Consider the following 17,786-nt stretch of genomic DNA (forward strand, 5'->3'; position numbering starts at 1 on the left):
AAAGCACATGTCCTCAGGACCCTTCGCCCCCACTAATAGCTGGAGTGGCTTACACTTGCAGTCTAGGGCACATAAAGAAAGAGCCAGGGTACTAGTGCCAGCCAGCTGTGGGCCACACAGGCTGATGCTTACTATAAACTTACAGTCAAAGAGTAGCAAGCTTCCCTTGGCTCTGCACTCTCTTTCCTTTTCACACACTCTGCTCTTTATTCTTTCCTTTATCTTCCTTGGTTCGCCTCTCTTTTCTAAAACCCTACTCTGCTCCCTCCCTCCTGCCTTCTGTGCCATGGAGGACCTTTCTCTTGCTCCTCCCCCCTCCCAAACTCCCCAGTCAGCCCTCTCAGGACAGGAAGTAGACCCCAGGCCCAGGTTGCCTCCGTTTGTTGTGCTTTCTGAGCCCCAGGGCTGGAGGGGAACCTGTGCCACCTTTGGATTCTCTGGGACTCTAGTCTCTCTCCATCTTAGGCCTCTGACTTGTATTTATTCCTCTTTGTCCTCTTGTCACCATTTCCTCTCCTTTATTCTAAGTGTCCATATGTCCTAAGAGTCTGCTCCATAAGAGGGCTGCTTATTTCCTTTGGAATCAGAAAAACTGCTCCTACTGGGGATCAAGGTGGGCTTGAGGACCTAATCTATGTTCCCTTCTACCCCAGGGGCTTCTCAGTGCTCTTACAACTTTGCAAGGCTTCTTTTGGCAAGAACAGCAGAAGACTGTAACCAGCTTCAGGTTCAGGGTTAGACCAGGATGTCTCAGAAGAATAAAACTTTCCAAAACAAAAAAAACCCCACTGGGGGCTGGGAAGGTGGCTCAGTGGTAGAGCGCTTCCCTTGCATGCCTGAAGCCCTGGGTTCGATTCCTCAGCACCACATAAGCAGAAAAAGCCAGAAGTGGTGCTGTGGCTCAAGTGGTAGAGTGCTAGCCTTGAGCTGAAGAGCTGAGGGACAGCACCCAGGCCCAGAGTTCAGGCCCCATGACCGACAAAAAACCAAATAAATAAATAAAAAATAAAAGGGACTCTTGCAAAGCTCCAGGGAACAGATGTTTTCCATTTGTAGCCTGAAGAGAGAAAGCACAGAGGGAAGAAGTGGGGCAGGGGGAGAGAGAAGGAGCAGCAAAGAGGAGGAAAATCAGAGACAAGCAAGAGGGAAGTAAGTAAGCAGAGAGGGCAATGAGAGAAGAGAAAGGTAGGAAGGAAGAGTCAAGGAGCCAACTGGAATCCAAAGGGCCCTTTGTCACTCAGGAAGAAGCAAGGCTCTGCTTGCTAGAGAGATGACCTGGACAAGCTAAATCAAGGAAAATTAGTAGGCTCATCCAGGGCAAGCCATTGGTGTGGTCTGGCAAGCAAGGATAGGAGAGAAAAGATCCAGGAGATGGTGAGTGCTATGCCATAGGGCTCCTGCTGCAGCTTCAGCCGGCTGTCTGGGATAACCATGTTTGGTAAAATAGCAAACAGGAGCTGGGAGCATTTGCCCAAAGACACTGAGGCTAGACAGAAGGGATACACAGCAGACATGTGGGTCAGAAGCGACTGCCCTGGAGGTGGGACCTGTGAGGGCTGTCTGCAATGTGGCAAGACCCATGTTTCTCTGGTTCTGTTTTGTGTCATCTGCTTTGCTCCCTAAGTGGTGATGAAGCGCATCCAAACAGAGCAGCCTACCTATCTTTCCGGGCATCTTTCCTAGCCTGTGGCCTCTCAGTAGGGCCCAGAGCCTTAGAAAGCTCAAAGTTCCAGTACTCGAATTGAAATCTGTTGATGCGTACACACCATGAGAAATCCCCAAGGCAGGGACTAGGGGATAGCCTCCTGAGGGCTTGGGAGGCAGTGTAGCAAGTTGTAAACAATTTAATGAGCCATGCCAGGGCCAAGTTGAGCCCAGCTTGGGTGGGACTGCTGGGTAAGTTCTAAACATGGAGAAAGCCTGATCCCTGAGCCCTGGACCAGCTGAGCTCCTGTCATAGAGGATATAACCACGGGCCTGATGCAGGAGCAGCAGCCCTAACCCCAACACTCACACCATATGCTTCACACTTCTTTCTGTTCCTCCCCTCTCCTCCTGTGACCCTGGGGGATTCTGCCACGGTGTAATCTGGTCCTCCCCTCCCTTTTCCTCCCTGCCAACTCAAGTGCAGCATCCTCCAGGAAGACCTCCTTATTAACCACACTACCTAGTACCACTGGCCTGTCCCATCCTGAATGCCAGTTGTCACTTCACTGCTCTGGATCTCTTAGATGGTTTGGTCATTTAGCTGCCCCCATTTCCACCTGTTTTTAATCCTTGTGGGAAGATGCAGGCATACAGTCAGTGCTCAGGACATACACAGTGGATATTTAGGTATGAAGGCAACCTTCTCAGAGCCTCAGCAGCAGCTTAACAGAAGAGCAGAGAAGAGCTGAAGCTGAAATATGCCAACTGCTGAACTCTGGTTCATCCTTACCCTTACCTCCAAACCCACCCACCCCCCACCCCCGCCGCAAGGTCCTGGACTGAAAACCCCCATCCCTGGCTTCACCTTCCTCTACTGTCTGCCTTGGGTGGGAGCCTCCATGTCAACCTGTCTGTATCCTGTGTCCATCTTTCTCACCATGTGGGAACCTGGCTCTTCTGTGTTTAATTCTCAGATCTCCCCAAGTTCTCATCACCATAAGAAAAACAATACCCTTGCTCCAAAAGCCCCTGGTGACATTTTTGGATGCAGCAAGAAGCTGCTCAGATTGCACAGTGAACCTCAGGCAGTGTTCTTGCTGAGAAACCCCCCTCCCCGCAGTGCCATGTACTGCAATCAGGGCTTTAGCCTTGCTTCCTTTTGCTGCTTATCAGGGCAAGCAGAGGGGATGCCTGGGTTCCCTTTGTCCACCTCCCTCTGCAAGTTTTCATTGTATTATCTGTTATCTAGCCCATCCCAGACATGATCTGAACTGGTGTAACCTCAGCTCTCAGCCCTTGCTAGGAAAAGCTCTTGGCACAGTCACAAGCCAGATTCTGCTGGCCTCCCTCGCTCCCCATCTGTGTTGCCATCCTTCTGTGACTTCCGCATGGGCACCAGCTCCGGGAGGGGCAGCTGAGCCCGGGGGCTGCTTTGAAAGGAAGGCAGAGTGGGCTGGGGGCCGACAAGCAGCCTGTCTAAAAGTACCTGCTGTGGGTGTGTGCCTGAGCAGCATGTGGCTGAAATGTACATTTCTGTGGGCTGCCCTGGGGGGGGCAGGGGAGAAACGACTCCTTTCCCCACTGATCTCTTGTGAGGCAGATCTGGTCCTACCTGCTAGCCAAAAATGTTTATGTCAGCTATGGAGGGAGGCCAAGGGGAAAACTAGTCCCCAAGTTGCCCCTTCTCACAGTGGAGATGGGGTAAGGATTCTGACTGTACCTGTCTCCCTCCAAAACTAGAGGATTCATGACAGATAATATTTTGCAAATTAAGAGCGGCTCAGCTCTCCATAAATGCAAGTCACTGCCTTTGTCACTGTGATCATTTAGTTCTCACTCGGTGCTGTCCCATACCATATATCCCACGCCTCTGTTCCTCCCACTCAAGGCTGAGAGGCTTCTACCCCCTCTGCCCAGACAGCAAGATCAAGTGAAATGAAAGGACACTGGAACACAAGTCAGAGACCTCTGAGCACGTGCTCAGCCCCAGGGGACACCACTTGTGTCACCGCTACCAGGCTCTGAAGTCAGCCTGACAAACCCAGGCTTTATCACATGCTCTCGCTGTGGACAAGTGCCCTAAACCTCCCTGCACTCAGCTTCCTAACTATCAGTGGGTAGTGAACGTACTTGTTCTCCAAGCACTGGAGCAAGCATGGACTGAGGTGGTCTGGATTTCTCACCCAATACAGTGCCTGCCGCAGAGGAGATGCTCAGAACACATTATCCTGCACACCATAGCAAGTTCATCCTGGGCTGTCACTTGGTGGGATAGGTCCAGTTCCCCATCTTTAGCAGTGCAGGCTGAGGCCACCTCTGACTTCCCACTGCTCACACTTCCACTGGCCCTCTGGTTCACAGCTGAGCTGTTCATGGAGCAGAAACACCTCAAAGAAGCAGGTTTTTGCATCCAGGAGGCGGCAGGCCTCTTCCCCACCTCTCATTCAGTGCTCTACATGCGGGGTCGGCTGGCTGAGGTGAAGGGCAGCTTGGAAGAGGCCAAGCAGCTATACAAGGAAGCGCTCACAGTGAACCCTGAAGGAGTACGCATCATGCACAGCCTGGTGAGTCTGCCCTCCCACCCCACAGTCCCTCACCCTCCTCATCCCTTCTAGCCTCCCTAACACATGCCAGCACCTTGCCACCTCGGTTCCCTGTATTGGGAGAGGCGGCTTCCTCTCTGCTCTCTGGAGAGGCAGCTGTCTGCGTTGTAGGTACAGGTTGTTCCCCTCTCGTTAAGAAATACATTGACAGAAATGTAGAAAGATTGGTTGGTATTTTGGGTGACTTCTTTTTGCCATAATGTTCTGTAAAGTGTTCTAGCCCCACAGAGATTTCATTGTTACTCCTTGCTTCCTTGCTCTGGAAGCTATTCCAGACTCTAGGCAATTCCTTTGGGGTGTTCTCAGACTCCCCACTATTAGGGCTGTCTCCATTTCAGAGGAGCTCTCTCTCCTTGATGAGAATGTTTTAGGGTGGGTCAAGTCAGACCTGATAAAAGCACATTTTGAGACTGGCATAAGTATCCAGCAGCCCCTAGTCTTAGGGCATGAACTCAGAACTTGAGTACTCAAGTCACAGAGACCTCCCTGGAGAAAGGTTTGGGGGTTGGGAAATAGGATGTTAATGATATCATCCTGGCCTTGTCCCTCTCCACCTGGGTGATAATAGGCAAGTCATCTACCTTCTCTGAACCTTGATTTTACATATGGATCTAGTAGAGATTCTGTGGTCCAGATTTTTTTTTTGTCTTTGTCAGTCCTGGGGCTTGAACTCAGGGCCTGGGCACTGTCCCTGAGCTCTTTTGCTCAAGGCTAGCATGTACTTACATGAGCCACAGAACCATTTCTGTTTTTTGAGTGGGTAATGGGAGATAAGACTCTCATAGGGACTTTTCTGCCCAGGCTGGCTTTGAACCTGATCCTCAGATCTCAGCTTCCTAAGTAGCTAGGATTATAGGCATCCAGCATTTATTATTATTATTATTATTATTATTATTATTATTATTATTATTATTATTATTATTATTATTATTATTATTATTATTGCTTTAACCGTATCGTATAGTATAGTGGACCCCTAGAGATAACCTTTTCCTTCTGCCTCTTAGCTACCTCCTGAGAGCAGTAGCAGGACAAATGCCTTGTGTTTGCCAAGCAGGTATTCTACAACTAGTGATTTTTGGAAGATGATTTAGGAACCCATGTTGGCAAGTCCTTCCCCTGCCTTGGTCTAGATTCTGCCTCAGATGCCTCCCTTTGATGAGTCCCAGCCATTAGGGTATCACTGAAAAAAAAAGTGTTTTCTTTCTTGACAGTCCTGGCACTTGAACTTAGGGCTGGGCACTGTCCCTAAGCTTCTTTTGCTCAAGGCTAGCCCTCTACTACTTGAACCACTACTCCACTTCTGTTTTTTTTGTTTTGTTTTGTTTATGTGGTACTGAGGAATTGAACCCAGGGCTTCATGCATGCTAGGCAAGCACTGTACCCCTAGGCCACATTCCCAGCCCAGGTATCACTGAAATCTGGAGAACACAGAAGAATCAGGAGAATGGCTCCAGATGGCTGAATGGCCCCAGTGCAGGATGGGTCTGATGTGTGCTGAGTTGGATTTTAAGTTATAACTCTTAGAAGAGCTCAGGGATATAATCACTAATACTAGTAAGGATATTGCCAAGAAAATGGAAACCTGATTTGGGGAAGGGACTGAACCAAATTGTCTTTGTAAGGTCTTTTCCAACCCCAAGAATCTTTGAAAATAGAATAAAACAGATTCCCAGAATAAAACAGATTTCCTACTGCCTGGTTTCTGCTGGCTTAGGCCTGTGTGAATATTTAGCCCAGTTGAAGAAAACCCATTCCCATTACCATCATAACCCACTCCCTTCCAGTGACTCTTTGTTGTCCTGGATGGATTCAGCAAATGTTCTTTCTCTGGCAATTCAAACATTAGCATCTCTGATAAATGCCTTGCCAGAGATCTCATCCAGAAACTGATTATAGAAGCAGGAGGGAGGATGTGGACTGGCATTAGGCCTGGAGCCAGGCAGAGATGTCTGCCTTCCACTGCGTTCAAGGATATGAGCCTGCCGTCTGAGCCCCTAAAACCTGGAAAAATCCAATAACAAGTACAATTTTGAAGTAAAAGTGTACCATTTTTCATTTATGCTTATTACTGTTTGTAGCTATTTTCTTGAAATGAAAGCAGTTTCCAACCGTGTGTTTCCATGGTAACTGAATAGCTGTCCAGAGTGGCTCCTGCAGATGTTACTGAAATGGTCCCTTTTCTCTTCGTGGGGTGCCTTGCTGATTTGATGAAATTGGAACAGGCATTGCCAGGCCTGCCCACTTTTTAAAGTTACCAGCAAGCAGAGGGGCAGTCAGCTTCTGTGTGGGCAGCCCACTCCCTTTCTACTCGGTTTGTTCCTGCCAGCATCCCACACATACGCATAAAGAATAACAAATTGCAGTCCTAGGGAAGATTTACTAAACATATTTTCCCAAAGATATGTGAACATTTTGGCATGTTCATCTCAAGTGTTCCCCAGTCTGTGTGTCTTCCCTTAACTGGCCTGGGATCTAATCCTGACTCTGGCCTTGATTTACTTGGGTGACTGATTTATGTGGGTAACTTCTAGGCTCCTTTTGAAAATAGATAATAATCTTCAGTGCTCCCAGGCCATTGTATTGTTTTAATCAAATGAGATGTGCATGTGGAAGTCTGCAATAGGAAGAAAGCAAGAGACAACACACACAATTGTTTTCCAGTCCCTCTCCACTGACAGACATTACTAATCAATCACAGCACTGGGAATAAAAAGATACAATCTTAAGACTTCTTTTAAACATGATGAAGACATCAACTAGTCAGAGAGCTTGGTATATATACAAAATATTCTGCGGTTTTTTGTTGCTGTTGTTGAAAATAGAGAATGAGAGAAACATCAGTTGTCTCAGTCTGGGGCTTAGTGCATCCTTAGAGAATTATTCAGAGAAAAGAACATAAGAAGAAACTGTCCCCACTGTGGAGTCATTGCTAAGACAGGTTCCTAGGGAGGACATTAACCCCACCATTAGCATTATGAGCACATAGCCTCTGATAGGCACAAGGAGAAAGAAAATTGCCCCTTCCTTGGGATCCCAGCTACCATTATGCCTGGGCTGGAAGAATACCCTCAAGTCCTGGGTGATCCTCTCTGGTGTCTGGGAAGACGGTGGAGATATTCTTAGTATGCTTTCCTGGTGCCAGATTTGGCTCTATAGCCTGTAGGGTGGAACTGGAGGCTGAAGAAAGCCTACTGCCGGTGCAAGGCTTGGCTTTAAGGAGCCAGGCTTCAGATACTTATGAAAGAAACTTTGACCTAGGTTCTCTGCTCACCCTGTGCTGCTTCCCTGACTGCCCTGGATGCAATGGGAGAGATTTCTTTGGTTCTAGTTCCATTCTGGGTATGGCTTAGGCTTTTCCACTAAATCAGACAGGAAAAAGACTCCCCTCTTTGGCAGTTCTGTTCTGGGAAGAGTTTTCAGTATGCCCACAGAAGCTTCTAGAGGAGATGGTCCATCAATCCCTATTCCAGGGCAGGCTGCTGCCTACACCAGTCACAGTGCTTGGAGATCTTCAGAAGATCAACAAGCACAAAAAGAGCATGTTTTCTGCACAGAAGTCAAATCCCAGGAGCAGGTCCTGAAAGTGCCTTTTGACCTTGGCCCTTCATCCAAGCAGCTCCCACCCCCCCCCCCCCTTAGCTGTGGTGTCTAGGGCTTAGCATCCTGGCAGAAGAATCTAGTTAAGGAGGAGAGGATTCTTGAGCTGGGTGCCAGTGTAAGTTTACAACTGTAATTCTAGCTACTCAGGAAGCTGAGATTTGAGGATCACAGTTTGAAGCCAGCCCAGGTAGAAAAGTCCGTGAGACTCTCATCTCCAATAAACTACTCAGAAAAAAAAGCCAGAAGTGGTGCTGTGGCTCAAGTGGAAGAGTGCTAGCCTTGAGCAAAAGAAGTTCAGGGACAGCACGTAGGCCCTGAGTTCAAGGCCCAGGACTGACCAAAAAACAAAAAGGAGAGGATCTTGGGTCCTTCTCAAAATGATCAGAATTTCCCCTGGTTGAGATGCTCCTCTTCAGAGAGCATCCAAAGACTCCTCAGGAGAAGGGGTGACATTGTCCAAAAAGAAATGGACTGTTGCTGGGTGCTAGTGGCTCATGCCTGTGATCCTAGCTACTCAGAAGGCTGAGATCCGAGGATCACAGTTCAAAGCCAGCCCAGGCAGGAAAGTCCCTGAGACTGTTATCTTCAATAAACCACCAGAAAACTAGAAGGGATGCTGTGGCTTAAGTGGTAGAGCACTAGCCTTGAGCTGGAGAGCTCAAGGACAGCGCTCAAGCCCAGAGTTCAAGCCCTACAACTGACAAAAAAAGGAAGGAGAGAGAGAGAGAGAGAGAGAGAGAGAGAGAGAGAGAGAGAGAGAGAGAGAGAGAGAGAGAGAGAGGAGAAAAAGGAAAAGGAAGGAAAGAAAGAGAAAGATACTGTTTACCTGGTTTAAGTAATTGTAACTCCTTTATAACAGTTTTTTAAAAAGGAGGAAAATGTATGAGCTCCCAAAACAATAAAACCAAAAGGATCCTCCAGGAAGTCCTACCTCCCACTTTCCTTTAGCTCCTTCAACAGGAAAGAGATGCTAGGCAAGCCAGAGAACTGAGACAAAGTGACCCATGGCCTGGCAGCACTGACCGCCTCCCAGGAGGCTGTTCTATTACTGTCATTTGAACACAGTGCAAAGATCCCAGTAGGTTATTCGCCAGGCTAAGTTAGAGCACTCCATGAACTAATGTGCTTGACTCAGTTTCCTACAGTAGGGAAGGAAAAAATAATTTTCCTTCTGCCATTCTGAATTTTTGGCCAGGTCTCCATAACAGGTCCAGTGCAGAAAACCAAAGCAGTCAGCGTAGTGACGTGTGTACCTCATGTGCACATGGGAAATGAGTCCATCTCAGCAGCGGCTCAGAGCTCCCTCTTAAACATCCGTAACAGAACAGCACAATTTTAGAAAAGTAACAAAATGAAGGTAATCGAGTCTGTAGAGGCCTCAAATTGTGAGATGGCTAACAAGTGGACACTAATGGTGGACAAGAGCTGGTTAGTGGTTTGCTATGTAGATGTCTGCAAAGCCTTCTTTGGCTCATAATAGGGGCTGCAATTGTCTCCTGTGAGCAACCTTTGTCCTCCCTGATTCACAGGGAGAAGAAAGACTTCGTACATTTATTTGCTTTTAGGCAAAAAGAGGGGGGGACAGAAGGCTTTTTTTTGGGGGGGGTCCAGTCGTGGGGCCTGAACTCTGGGTTTAGGCGCTGTCCCTCAGCTCTTCAGCTCAAGGCTAGCGCTCTACCACTTGAGCCATAGCACCACTTCCAGCTTTTTATTTTTTGCTTATGTGGTGCTAAGGAATCGAACTCAGGGCCTCATGCATGCAAGGCACGCGCTCTACCACTAAGGTACCTTCCCAGCTCCCAGAAGGCTTTTCTTGTGTCTGCTTTTCAAGTCAAAATAACCCTCATACCAGAGGCACAGTTTAGGATGTCAATCTCTGTGACCACTCAGCTCTACTGAAGAAGGCCCTATTTTTGGTCATAAACAGACTCATCCTTGCCCTTGCTATAGAGGAGTATAGACGTTTCTCTGTGTTCTGTGTGCATGAGAGACAGCGGCCATTGAGTTAGTGGCCATAGGTGGTTGAGGCATTTGGAGGGGGATGGACATCTGCCCTGGGAAAGTCCCCCGAGGGCTAGAGAGTTATGTGTTTGGGAGACTGGACCGCAGGCTTTCCTCTGGCCCCCATCACAGTCAGGGGCACTCTGCAAATCTTGACCTTGGCAGTGTAATTCCCGAGGATGCAGTTTGTGAATCGGTGCCACGTGGCCATCCTTTTTCCTCTCCACCTGCCCCCAAAAAGCAAAGTGCCAACTTTGCACCCATCTTTCACTTGGCTGATGAAAGCGTGCAACTTTCCATCGTTGCTGGCATACGGTGGTCCTTGTTCTTTAGATGGGCTTGGGGGACCAGAACATAGCTGTGGCCCCCAAGCCTCTTGTCACCCTCTCCTGCCTGCCAGTCCCTGAAGACTGGGTCTCTCATGCTCCAGACATCCAGCAGGATAGCCCTGGTCCCAGAGGCAAAAGACATTAACTAGTTACAGATCCTTGTCCAGTACTCTCCACCTGATGTCCCCAATCCTGGGGGATGGTGAGCCAAGAAACAGCCCTGCCCATCCTTAGGTTATGGGAGTGCCGTAGGTAAAGGAGAGAGCAGCCTGCTTCCCAGGGATTTGGGTTGAGAGAAGAGGGGAGTTGCTGGCCATGTCCTGCATTGTTGGCGAATCCAGAGCCATAGTGACAGGCTCTGGCAAAGGCCTTACTTGCTGGCCCTGTGCTCTGGCCTATGGTTGTGCCAGGCTGGCTCACCATCTGTTTGTTGACTTTAAGGAGGAACGGTATCCTGAGCAGCTGAGAAGCAAAGTTCAGTGCTCAGCATTTTGGAGGTCCCCGATGCTGCAGTGGGTGGCAGTGGACAGAGCAGCAGTCTCCGGTCCCTGAGCCCATATGCCTCACCTGCATATACCATGCATTGCCAGGGTCCAAGATGTGCCACCTGTACGGGCTCCTCCGTTTCGTGTCCTGTGACAGGTGGCCTGAGGGAGTGGGAGAAGCTGGAAGTCTTCCGGGGAGGGGGGCCAAGGGGGCTGGGCAGCAGGAGGGGAGATTGGAGGCTCCATCTGCCCCTGTAGCTCCGCTAGGTGGAATACTGCTTCTGTGTGGCAAGCAAGCTGATAAGAATGCCTGGGCCCTCTGACTTCCTGGCGAGGTTGTTGTGTTGTGATGTCTTTCTTCACCCCTCATCAGTCCTGCCTGAGTGTGTTCCTTGTGTCGTACGGAAGTGGGAGGTGGGGGGTTCTGCAGGTTCCCAGAAGCGGGGAGGTTACAAGATATACCCCCCAACATCAGCCTTGCTGGGGTTTCAGAGGCCCCTCTTTTACCTCCCTTATCCTTGGACAGGCACTGGTTCAGATCACAGTGACAGTTGAGCACTTAATTTAGCTTCAGAATCTTAAGAGTTGGAAAGACTCTGTCTTGCTGTGTCTAGCGGTATAGTCCTAAACCTCTTGTTCAGTGGGCTACTCCTCCAGACTGCCCTCCTGTTCCCTTTTGGCTCAGCTTCCTGCTCAGAGAGGGCAGCTCCTACAACTGGGCCCCCTTCTAATTCCCCACTGCAAGGGCTCACCTCTAGAACCAGGACCACAGGGCCCAGCTACAACCTTCTGCCCTCACCCTGAGGGCTGGCTCTTCCCCTAGATGGGCAGAGCTTCCAGCCAGCCAAGAACCTGACTAGTCCAGAGTGATGAGTCAAGGCCAGCCCCGTCCAGACCTGGCAAAGGAGTCCACTTCCTGGTGGTCCACAGACTTCAGAGTCCCTAGATGTGAGCACCTGTTAGTCAAGCAATGCTTTGGCCTCTCAGCCCAACCCTGCTCTTTTGAAGGTAGACATCTCTAGTCTGGCCAAAGGGGCCAACTTTGGTCTCAAACATCTGGTTTCTCAAGGATGCAGGAAGAGCTAGGGACAGGTATGGTGTCGGCACCACTGGGCACAGCTACTTGCTGTGCTGGAAGACCCTAGCTAAGCTGGGCTCCCAGTGAGTGGCAAGCTTAAGGAAGAGCCTCTTTGAAAGCCCCAGGAAGCCCTGGGGTCAACATGTTAGCCAGTTGTCTGGTGGGTCTGGAAGGATTTGTGCCTCCTCTCCCAACAGAGAAGTAGGGCCTGCCTGTGTGTCGTCCCTTATTACAGCAGCCCTGCTCCAGGAAGGATGTGGGATGTGAAGGGCCAGTCCCCAGTCTGGTTGGACAGGTTGAGACTGACACACCTTAGAGAGCCTGGGGCAGCTCTGGACTGGACGGGCATTGCTCCAGGATGAGTGGAGGAGGATCTTCCTGTGTTCCTAAACAGGGACTCCAGGGACCAGAAGGCTCCAGTGGCCTCCAGCTGATTCCCTACTTCCCAGCTCGAAAGAAAGACTGTTACAGAATCCCAGGAATGCGCCTTGAGCTCAGAAAGAAAATTCCCAAAATAACTTCTATAAATACTTGAGGGCAGGGGTGGAGAGAACATTGGCCCCCAGCTGGCCTACCGCTAGCGCTGCTCCCAGGGCAGAACTTCCAAAAGATGTTCCTGCCATCATGTCCTGCCTGGGGGACATTGTAAGGTGCTAAGTTGCAGTAGCAAGTGTCAAAAAAAAGGGATAGCAGGACCCTTCCTCCCCACCTACCCTAGCGCCATCACCACACTCTGTCCCTCATGAAGAACCTTGCTCCTGACAGGGAGTCTCCAGACAGACTGGAGGACCAGGCCTCAGTGGGCCTTGGGTCTCTCACTGTCCACCTCACTGCTCCTAAGAAGCAGGACTTGCTAAGTACGCTCCTTGGAGAACATCCCAGGTAGGTACGTCTAGGTCAGGAAGCAATGGCCATGTCCAGGACCTTCCCACGAAACTGCTGCGCTGTGGAGAACAGAAACGCAGGCAGGAGTCAGGAGCCCGATTCTTCTCAGCCTGAGGCACAGGGCAAAGATGGGACACAATAGCCTTACAGTAGCCAAGTAAAACTCTAGGTAGTTGTATGGGTAAAGGGCTGTCATCTCGACAGATGAATGGGGCCAAGTGCCCCTCCCCTGAGATCCAGAAAGGGAGCCAAGAGTAGAAGATGAAAGTTCTGAATACTTCCCTCCTAGCCTGATCCCTCCCCTAAAACTGTATGGGAGGCTGGGATCAGCCTAGGTTCAGTGCTCAAGTGCCGATCGACAGTTTACACACAGCTATCTGATCCCCGTGGGTAGACAGCCAAAGGTAGGACCTAAACTTGAGAGCCTCTCTGAAGCAGATAAAGGACAGGAAAGATCCAGCAGGGACCTTGAGACACCAGTTCTGCCATATCCCTAAAGACCTGTTGTTCCAGCGGGTGGGGCTCTGGGAGTATAGTGCTGGGCTGTGGTACAGTACCAGACTGAGGGCAGAGCAGGTGAGACCTTGCATCTTGAGAGTTGGGGCCTACCCGGTTGTCAGGCAGCAAACAGCTCCAAGTTGCTACCAAACACGAAGGCTGCTGGTGTCCGGGGCAGGTGGCTGCAGATCCTGTTACAGTCCTGAGCCTCTGGGCCCCAGCCTGACCCTAGCCTGGCCTGGTGTCTCCTTTCAGATTCTAAGGTCAGCACCCTGGAGTAAGAGCCAACAGTACTCCCCGTCCCAAAAGACCCTTAGCTTATCCTGAAGACACTGCCATTTACCATCTGTCTACCCCATGGCCATGGGTACAGGTTTTCAAGTCCAGGCCTTACAAGGCCTGAACTTACATGCCCAGTTTACAGATAGGGACACCACAGCTCAGAAGTCAGCCATTTGCCATGGCCACCGTACTTACCAGGGGCAGAGTTGGCATTTCAGTCCATCCACAGTATCTGGCTGCCAAGTCCTGGGCTTTTTCCACTATCTAGGCATGCGCAGGGGTCACTACAAACCTTCCGCGGTGACAGTGACACACACACACACACACACACACACACACACACACACACACACACACACACACACACACACACACAGAGTTCAGCCTGCACATACATCTGGACCCTTCCCAAACACCCACAAGATCAGGGGCTTTCAGACTTAGTCTCAGCAGTGGAATTCTTCCTTCCAACAAAGTGTCATGTGCACGGAGCCCCATAAAAGAAGCTGAGTGAAGAGGCCACTCTGGGCCAGCCCTCTCTGGAGGCCCTGCTGGCCCTCCTCGGTCCTCTGTTGCTCCTTTTGGGCAGCCCTCATGGCCTCAAACCTTCCATTTTTGGTGCTTAATTTCAGTGCCTGGCAGCCATCTGCCAGCCTTCATTCCCTCCTCCCTGTGGGCCCTGTTCCACTGTGATGTGCACAGGGTCTGGCTCAGGCCATGTGGGCAGAATAAGCTTGGCCTGGATCCCTGCTGGCCAGGCAGACATTGCCCCTGATCCCAGACAGCCCTGACTCAGCGCTGCTTGCATCTGGCCAGTCAGGCCCCTGCCCAATGCTCCACCCTTCCCTCTCCCTCCCATTTCCCCCTTCCCGCCCCCACTCCACAGCCGCTTGTCCTTGGGTGTGGCCATGCTCAAGGTCAAGTGAGGCTGCCATGAGTCCAGTTCCTCTTCTCCTCCACCCCCTGGCCACCGGATCTCCAGCCAGCACCTCTAGAGATAAGCTTTTCCTAGGCTTCCTGCGCGCCATCTTTCTCTCTCGCCTAATTGGTCATGTTCCAAGATCTCGGAGAACTTTATGAAATCAGGCATGCACATCTTTCCTGGTGCATCTCCATAGCAACCAAAGGCCTAGCTCTGGGGATTTAAGAGAGGAGGAAAATGATCCAGCTAAAAATGTACATGGCCATCAGTAGGCGGGCAGCAGAGAGGGGACTCCAGAAGGCAGCTCCCCACCCCCCACCCTGGCTGCTCCCCTCTCCCCTATCTCTGCCTGCCCTGTAGTCACTGTTGGAACCTTACCTCTTATCTTAGAAAAAAAGGAGAGCCCTCCCACTCTGCCATCTTGTTCTGCCTTTGAAGCTGGAACAAAGATTGGTGGGGAAAGGTACAAAGCAGACCTTCTGGGAACTGAGGCCTGCTTCAGTCCCCAGCTCCTTCCCCAATATGGGTGGGAGGATTGGTACAGAGTCCTTGTTTTACTCCCTCCCCTTAATAGTTTCTGTCACTTCTCCTATCTCAAACTTCAGGGTTGTACTTCCTGCCTGCTCCTGATCCCAGGGCCTTTCAACCCTGAGCCCATCCAGCTTTCTCACCTAGCCACTACCTCTTACCCTGGCCATGTCACTCCCTCCCATGACCCTCATCTGCCAGGCTGGGCTGGGTGCGTGGGGATCCAGAGCTAGCCATCCCCGGGGAGTCAGTCTGCTTGGTGAGGGCTTCCCCTCAGGATGCAGTGCTCAGGCCCTAGGATGAGGGGCAGCTCCAGGCTGCAGGCAGCAGGGCTCTTCACTGGGACCTCACTCCCGCTAGGTCCTCTCCACTGGCCTTCACCTACTGACTCATTTCCTCAGCACAGCTCTAGAGGAGGATTCTATAATACCATCATGTGCAGAGGAAGCTGAGGACTAGAGGGCTGTGATTGCCCAGGATCTCCCAGCGAGGATAATTCAAAGCCAAGTCCTGACTTGAAGCCTTGTCCCTTGGGGTTAAGAGGAACAGCTTCTGCAGGAAATAGGAAGGCTGGGCGGAAATGGGTTTGCATGGATATGGGGCATGGGGACTTGTCAGTGCCCAAGCAAACCCCCCGCCCCCCCCCCCCCCGAGAGTTCTCAGCTGGTGGCCAGCAAACAAGCTTCTCCTGTGTGTCCTCCCCTTCCCCCTGGCGAGGAGGCCCTCACTAACCCTGTCCTGTGCTTGGTTTGCAGGGTTTGATGCTGAGTCAGCTGGGCCACAAGAGCCTAGCCCAGAAGGTTCTTCGAGACGCTGTGGAAAGACAGAGCACCTGCCACGAAGCATGGCAGGGCCTGGGTGAGGTTCTGCAGGCTCAGGGCCAGAACGAGGCTGCCATTGACTGCTTCCTCACAGCACTGGAGCTGGAGTCCAGCAGCCCCGTGCTCCCCTTCTCCATCATCCCCAGAGAGCTCTGAGCTACATGGGTACAGACAGGGCCTCCCAGCAGGGACAGGGATGGCGGGAACAAGGAGGCAGCAGGGAACAGGGGTCAGGGAGGGACAGCGGCACGCAAGTGCAGAGCCCCCGGGAATACATCCCTAGCAAACACTTCTGTTAGCTCAGCTCCGCTTCTTCTTACCCCCACCCATCCTTCCCCTCAAGGGCCAGCTGGGCCCTGGTGCTGCTCATTGGGAGCTGGATGGACAAGCTTTACATCCAAGGCAGATCCCGTGTTCCTGCGACCGTGGCGTTGGGGAGGGGCAGAGGCCGTGTTTCCTCAGGGCTCTGCCTTCCTTGTCTATGCACCATGGCCCCCAAGCCCAAGCCTCCATCAGGACTCCCACATTTCCTAGCTTCGGACAAACTTCAGTTTCCATCCTCTGAACCAGAGATGAGCCCCATGTGCTTCCCCTGCCTTTGTCCTCTGGCTACATCAGGCTTTTCCTGGATTCCGTCCTTGGGGCCTTAGGAGACAGCTTGAATCTTAAGTGACTTTGCAGAGTAGTAAGGACTGGTTGCTCCTGAAACCTGGGCAGGGGGGATCCTCATGGCTGTACTTCAACATCCCACCCCCCCAAAATGCTGCTGCCTGGACCTGCTTCCCAGTCCCAGGGTAGTCCCAGACCAAGATTGCAAGCACCACCGAGAAGACAGACCCTGGGTTCCTCTCAGGCTGAGTCAGCAGATCATGCCCAGCATAGCCTTTGTCTCAGGATGTCACTTGGCTTTTACTTTTTTTTTCCCCTTTCTGTGTGTCTGGCCAGACACACTGAACCCCAGGCCAAGTAGTGCCCACGAGCCTTAAGCCAGCGGCTCTCAGGATGGGCTCTGGCTCTGAGCCAGCCATTTCTACCAGGGCCGAGCCACTGTGGGCCTTCAGGCCTTTCCCTATGATGCCGGTCCCTGTGTGGAGGTGGTCTCCAGGACTGCTGTCCTTAGAATACCACATCCACAGCTCAGTTCTTATCTTGGCTTTCCTGGGCAGCCCCAGCCTCACTGGCCATTTGGGTGCCCCCACAGGGACTGTGGTTAAAGACCTGAGGAGACTGAGTCTGCTCCCTCCTTTTGGCCATGCCATGCCCTGTCTGCCGGGGGCGGGGTGTTAGGGCCTTGGCAAGGCCTCTCCTTGTGGGGTGAGGGCATGCCTCAGCTTCCCATGCCGGTGGGGGCTATGGAGCCCTGCTCCACGCCACACTGGCTCCACACTGCATGCCCCAGCTGTCTCCAGATAGCTCGCGCCTCCTGGCCACGGTACCAAACCAAAAGGAACCACAAAGGACATGTGATCCTTTGCCTCTTGGTTGAAGTGTCTCTATCCAAGTGTATGGGTATATATAAATATAAATATATATATATATATATATTTGATAGAGATCTATTTTTTTCTGTTAGAAAAGGAATAAGCAAGCCTTGGGGTGCCCAAAGTGTTTGTGGTCAGATTTTGGTAGGAAAGGCACCCAGTGCATTCTTTAAACATTCCACCACAGAGAGCTGAGCTGAGCTGCCAACTGGCTGTGCAGACTGAATAAAAGTGTGTGTCTGAAGCAGTGTGTTCATTCTGCCCACTCACAGCCTCAGCCCTGAGAAGCCACCCTGAGCTGGTTCTGGAGAGATGTATCATGCTGGAAGCACAGTGGGAGGAGGGAGGTGTAGGTGGGCTGGGAATAAGGGTCTGGCTCTCAGCTGGGGAACATGCAGAGATCAGAGCTGAGGCGTGGAGGCAGTAAGAAGAAACAAAGGCTCTTCTGGCCTCTGGTCTGTCCTTTAAGTGGGCCTGAGTCTCCTGCTGAAAGGAGGACCAGATGAAAGGCGGGGAGAGGCCCCTATCCTGCATAGTAGGGACTGGCCCTGTCAGCTGTAAAGGGAACCCCACCAGGAGTGGGATCAGTTCACACCAGTACACTATGTCTTACAGAAAACATG

The 17,786-nt window shown here is 51.3% G+C and overlaps 1 protein-coding gene across 1 annotated transcript in view; it reads left to right on the forward strand.

Moving 5' to 3' along the window:
* Ttc7a (tetratricopeptide repeat domain 7A) overlaps window positions 1-17,407 on the forward strand; it is a 120,687-nt gene extending 103,280 nt beyond the window's left edge. The window contains exons 19-20 of the mRNA XM_070025536.1: window positions 4,009-4,211; window positions 15,617-17,407. Of these exons, the coding sequence (XP_069881637.1) occupies window positions 4,009-4,211; window positions 15,617-15,838 (425 nt within the window). The 3' untranslated portion in view covers window positions 15,839-17,407. The remainder of the gene's footprint in view (window positions 1-4,008; window positions 4,212-15,616) is intronic.
* The last annotated feature ends 379 nt before the right edge of the window (window positions 17,408-17,786 follow it).

This window comes from Dipodomys merriami, unplaced genomic scaffold (assembly GCF_024711535.1).
Source record: "Dipodomys merriami isolate MVZ:Mamm:240054 unplaced genomic scaffold, mDipMer1.0.p SCAF_17, whole genome shotgun sequence".
Classification (NCBI taxonomy): Eukaryota; Metazoa; Chordata; class Mammalia; order Rodentia; family Heteromyidae; genus Dipodomys; species Dipodomys merriami.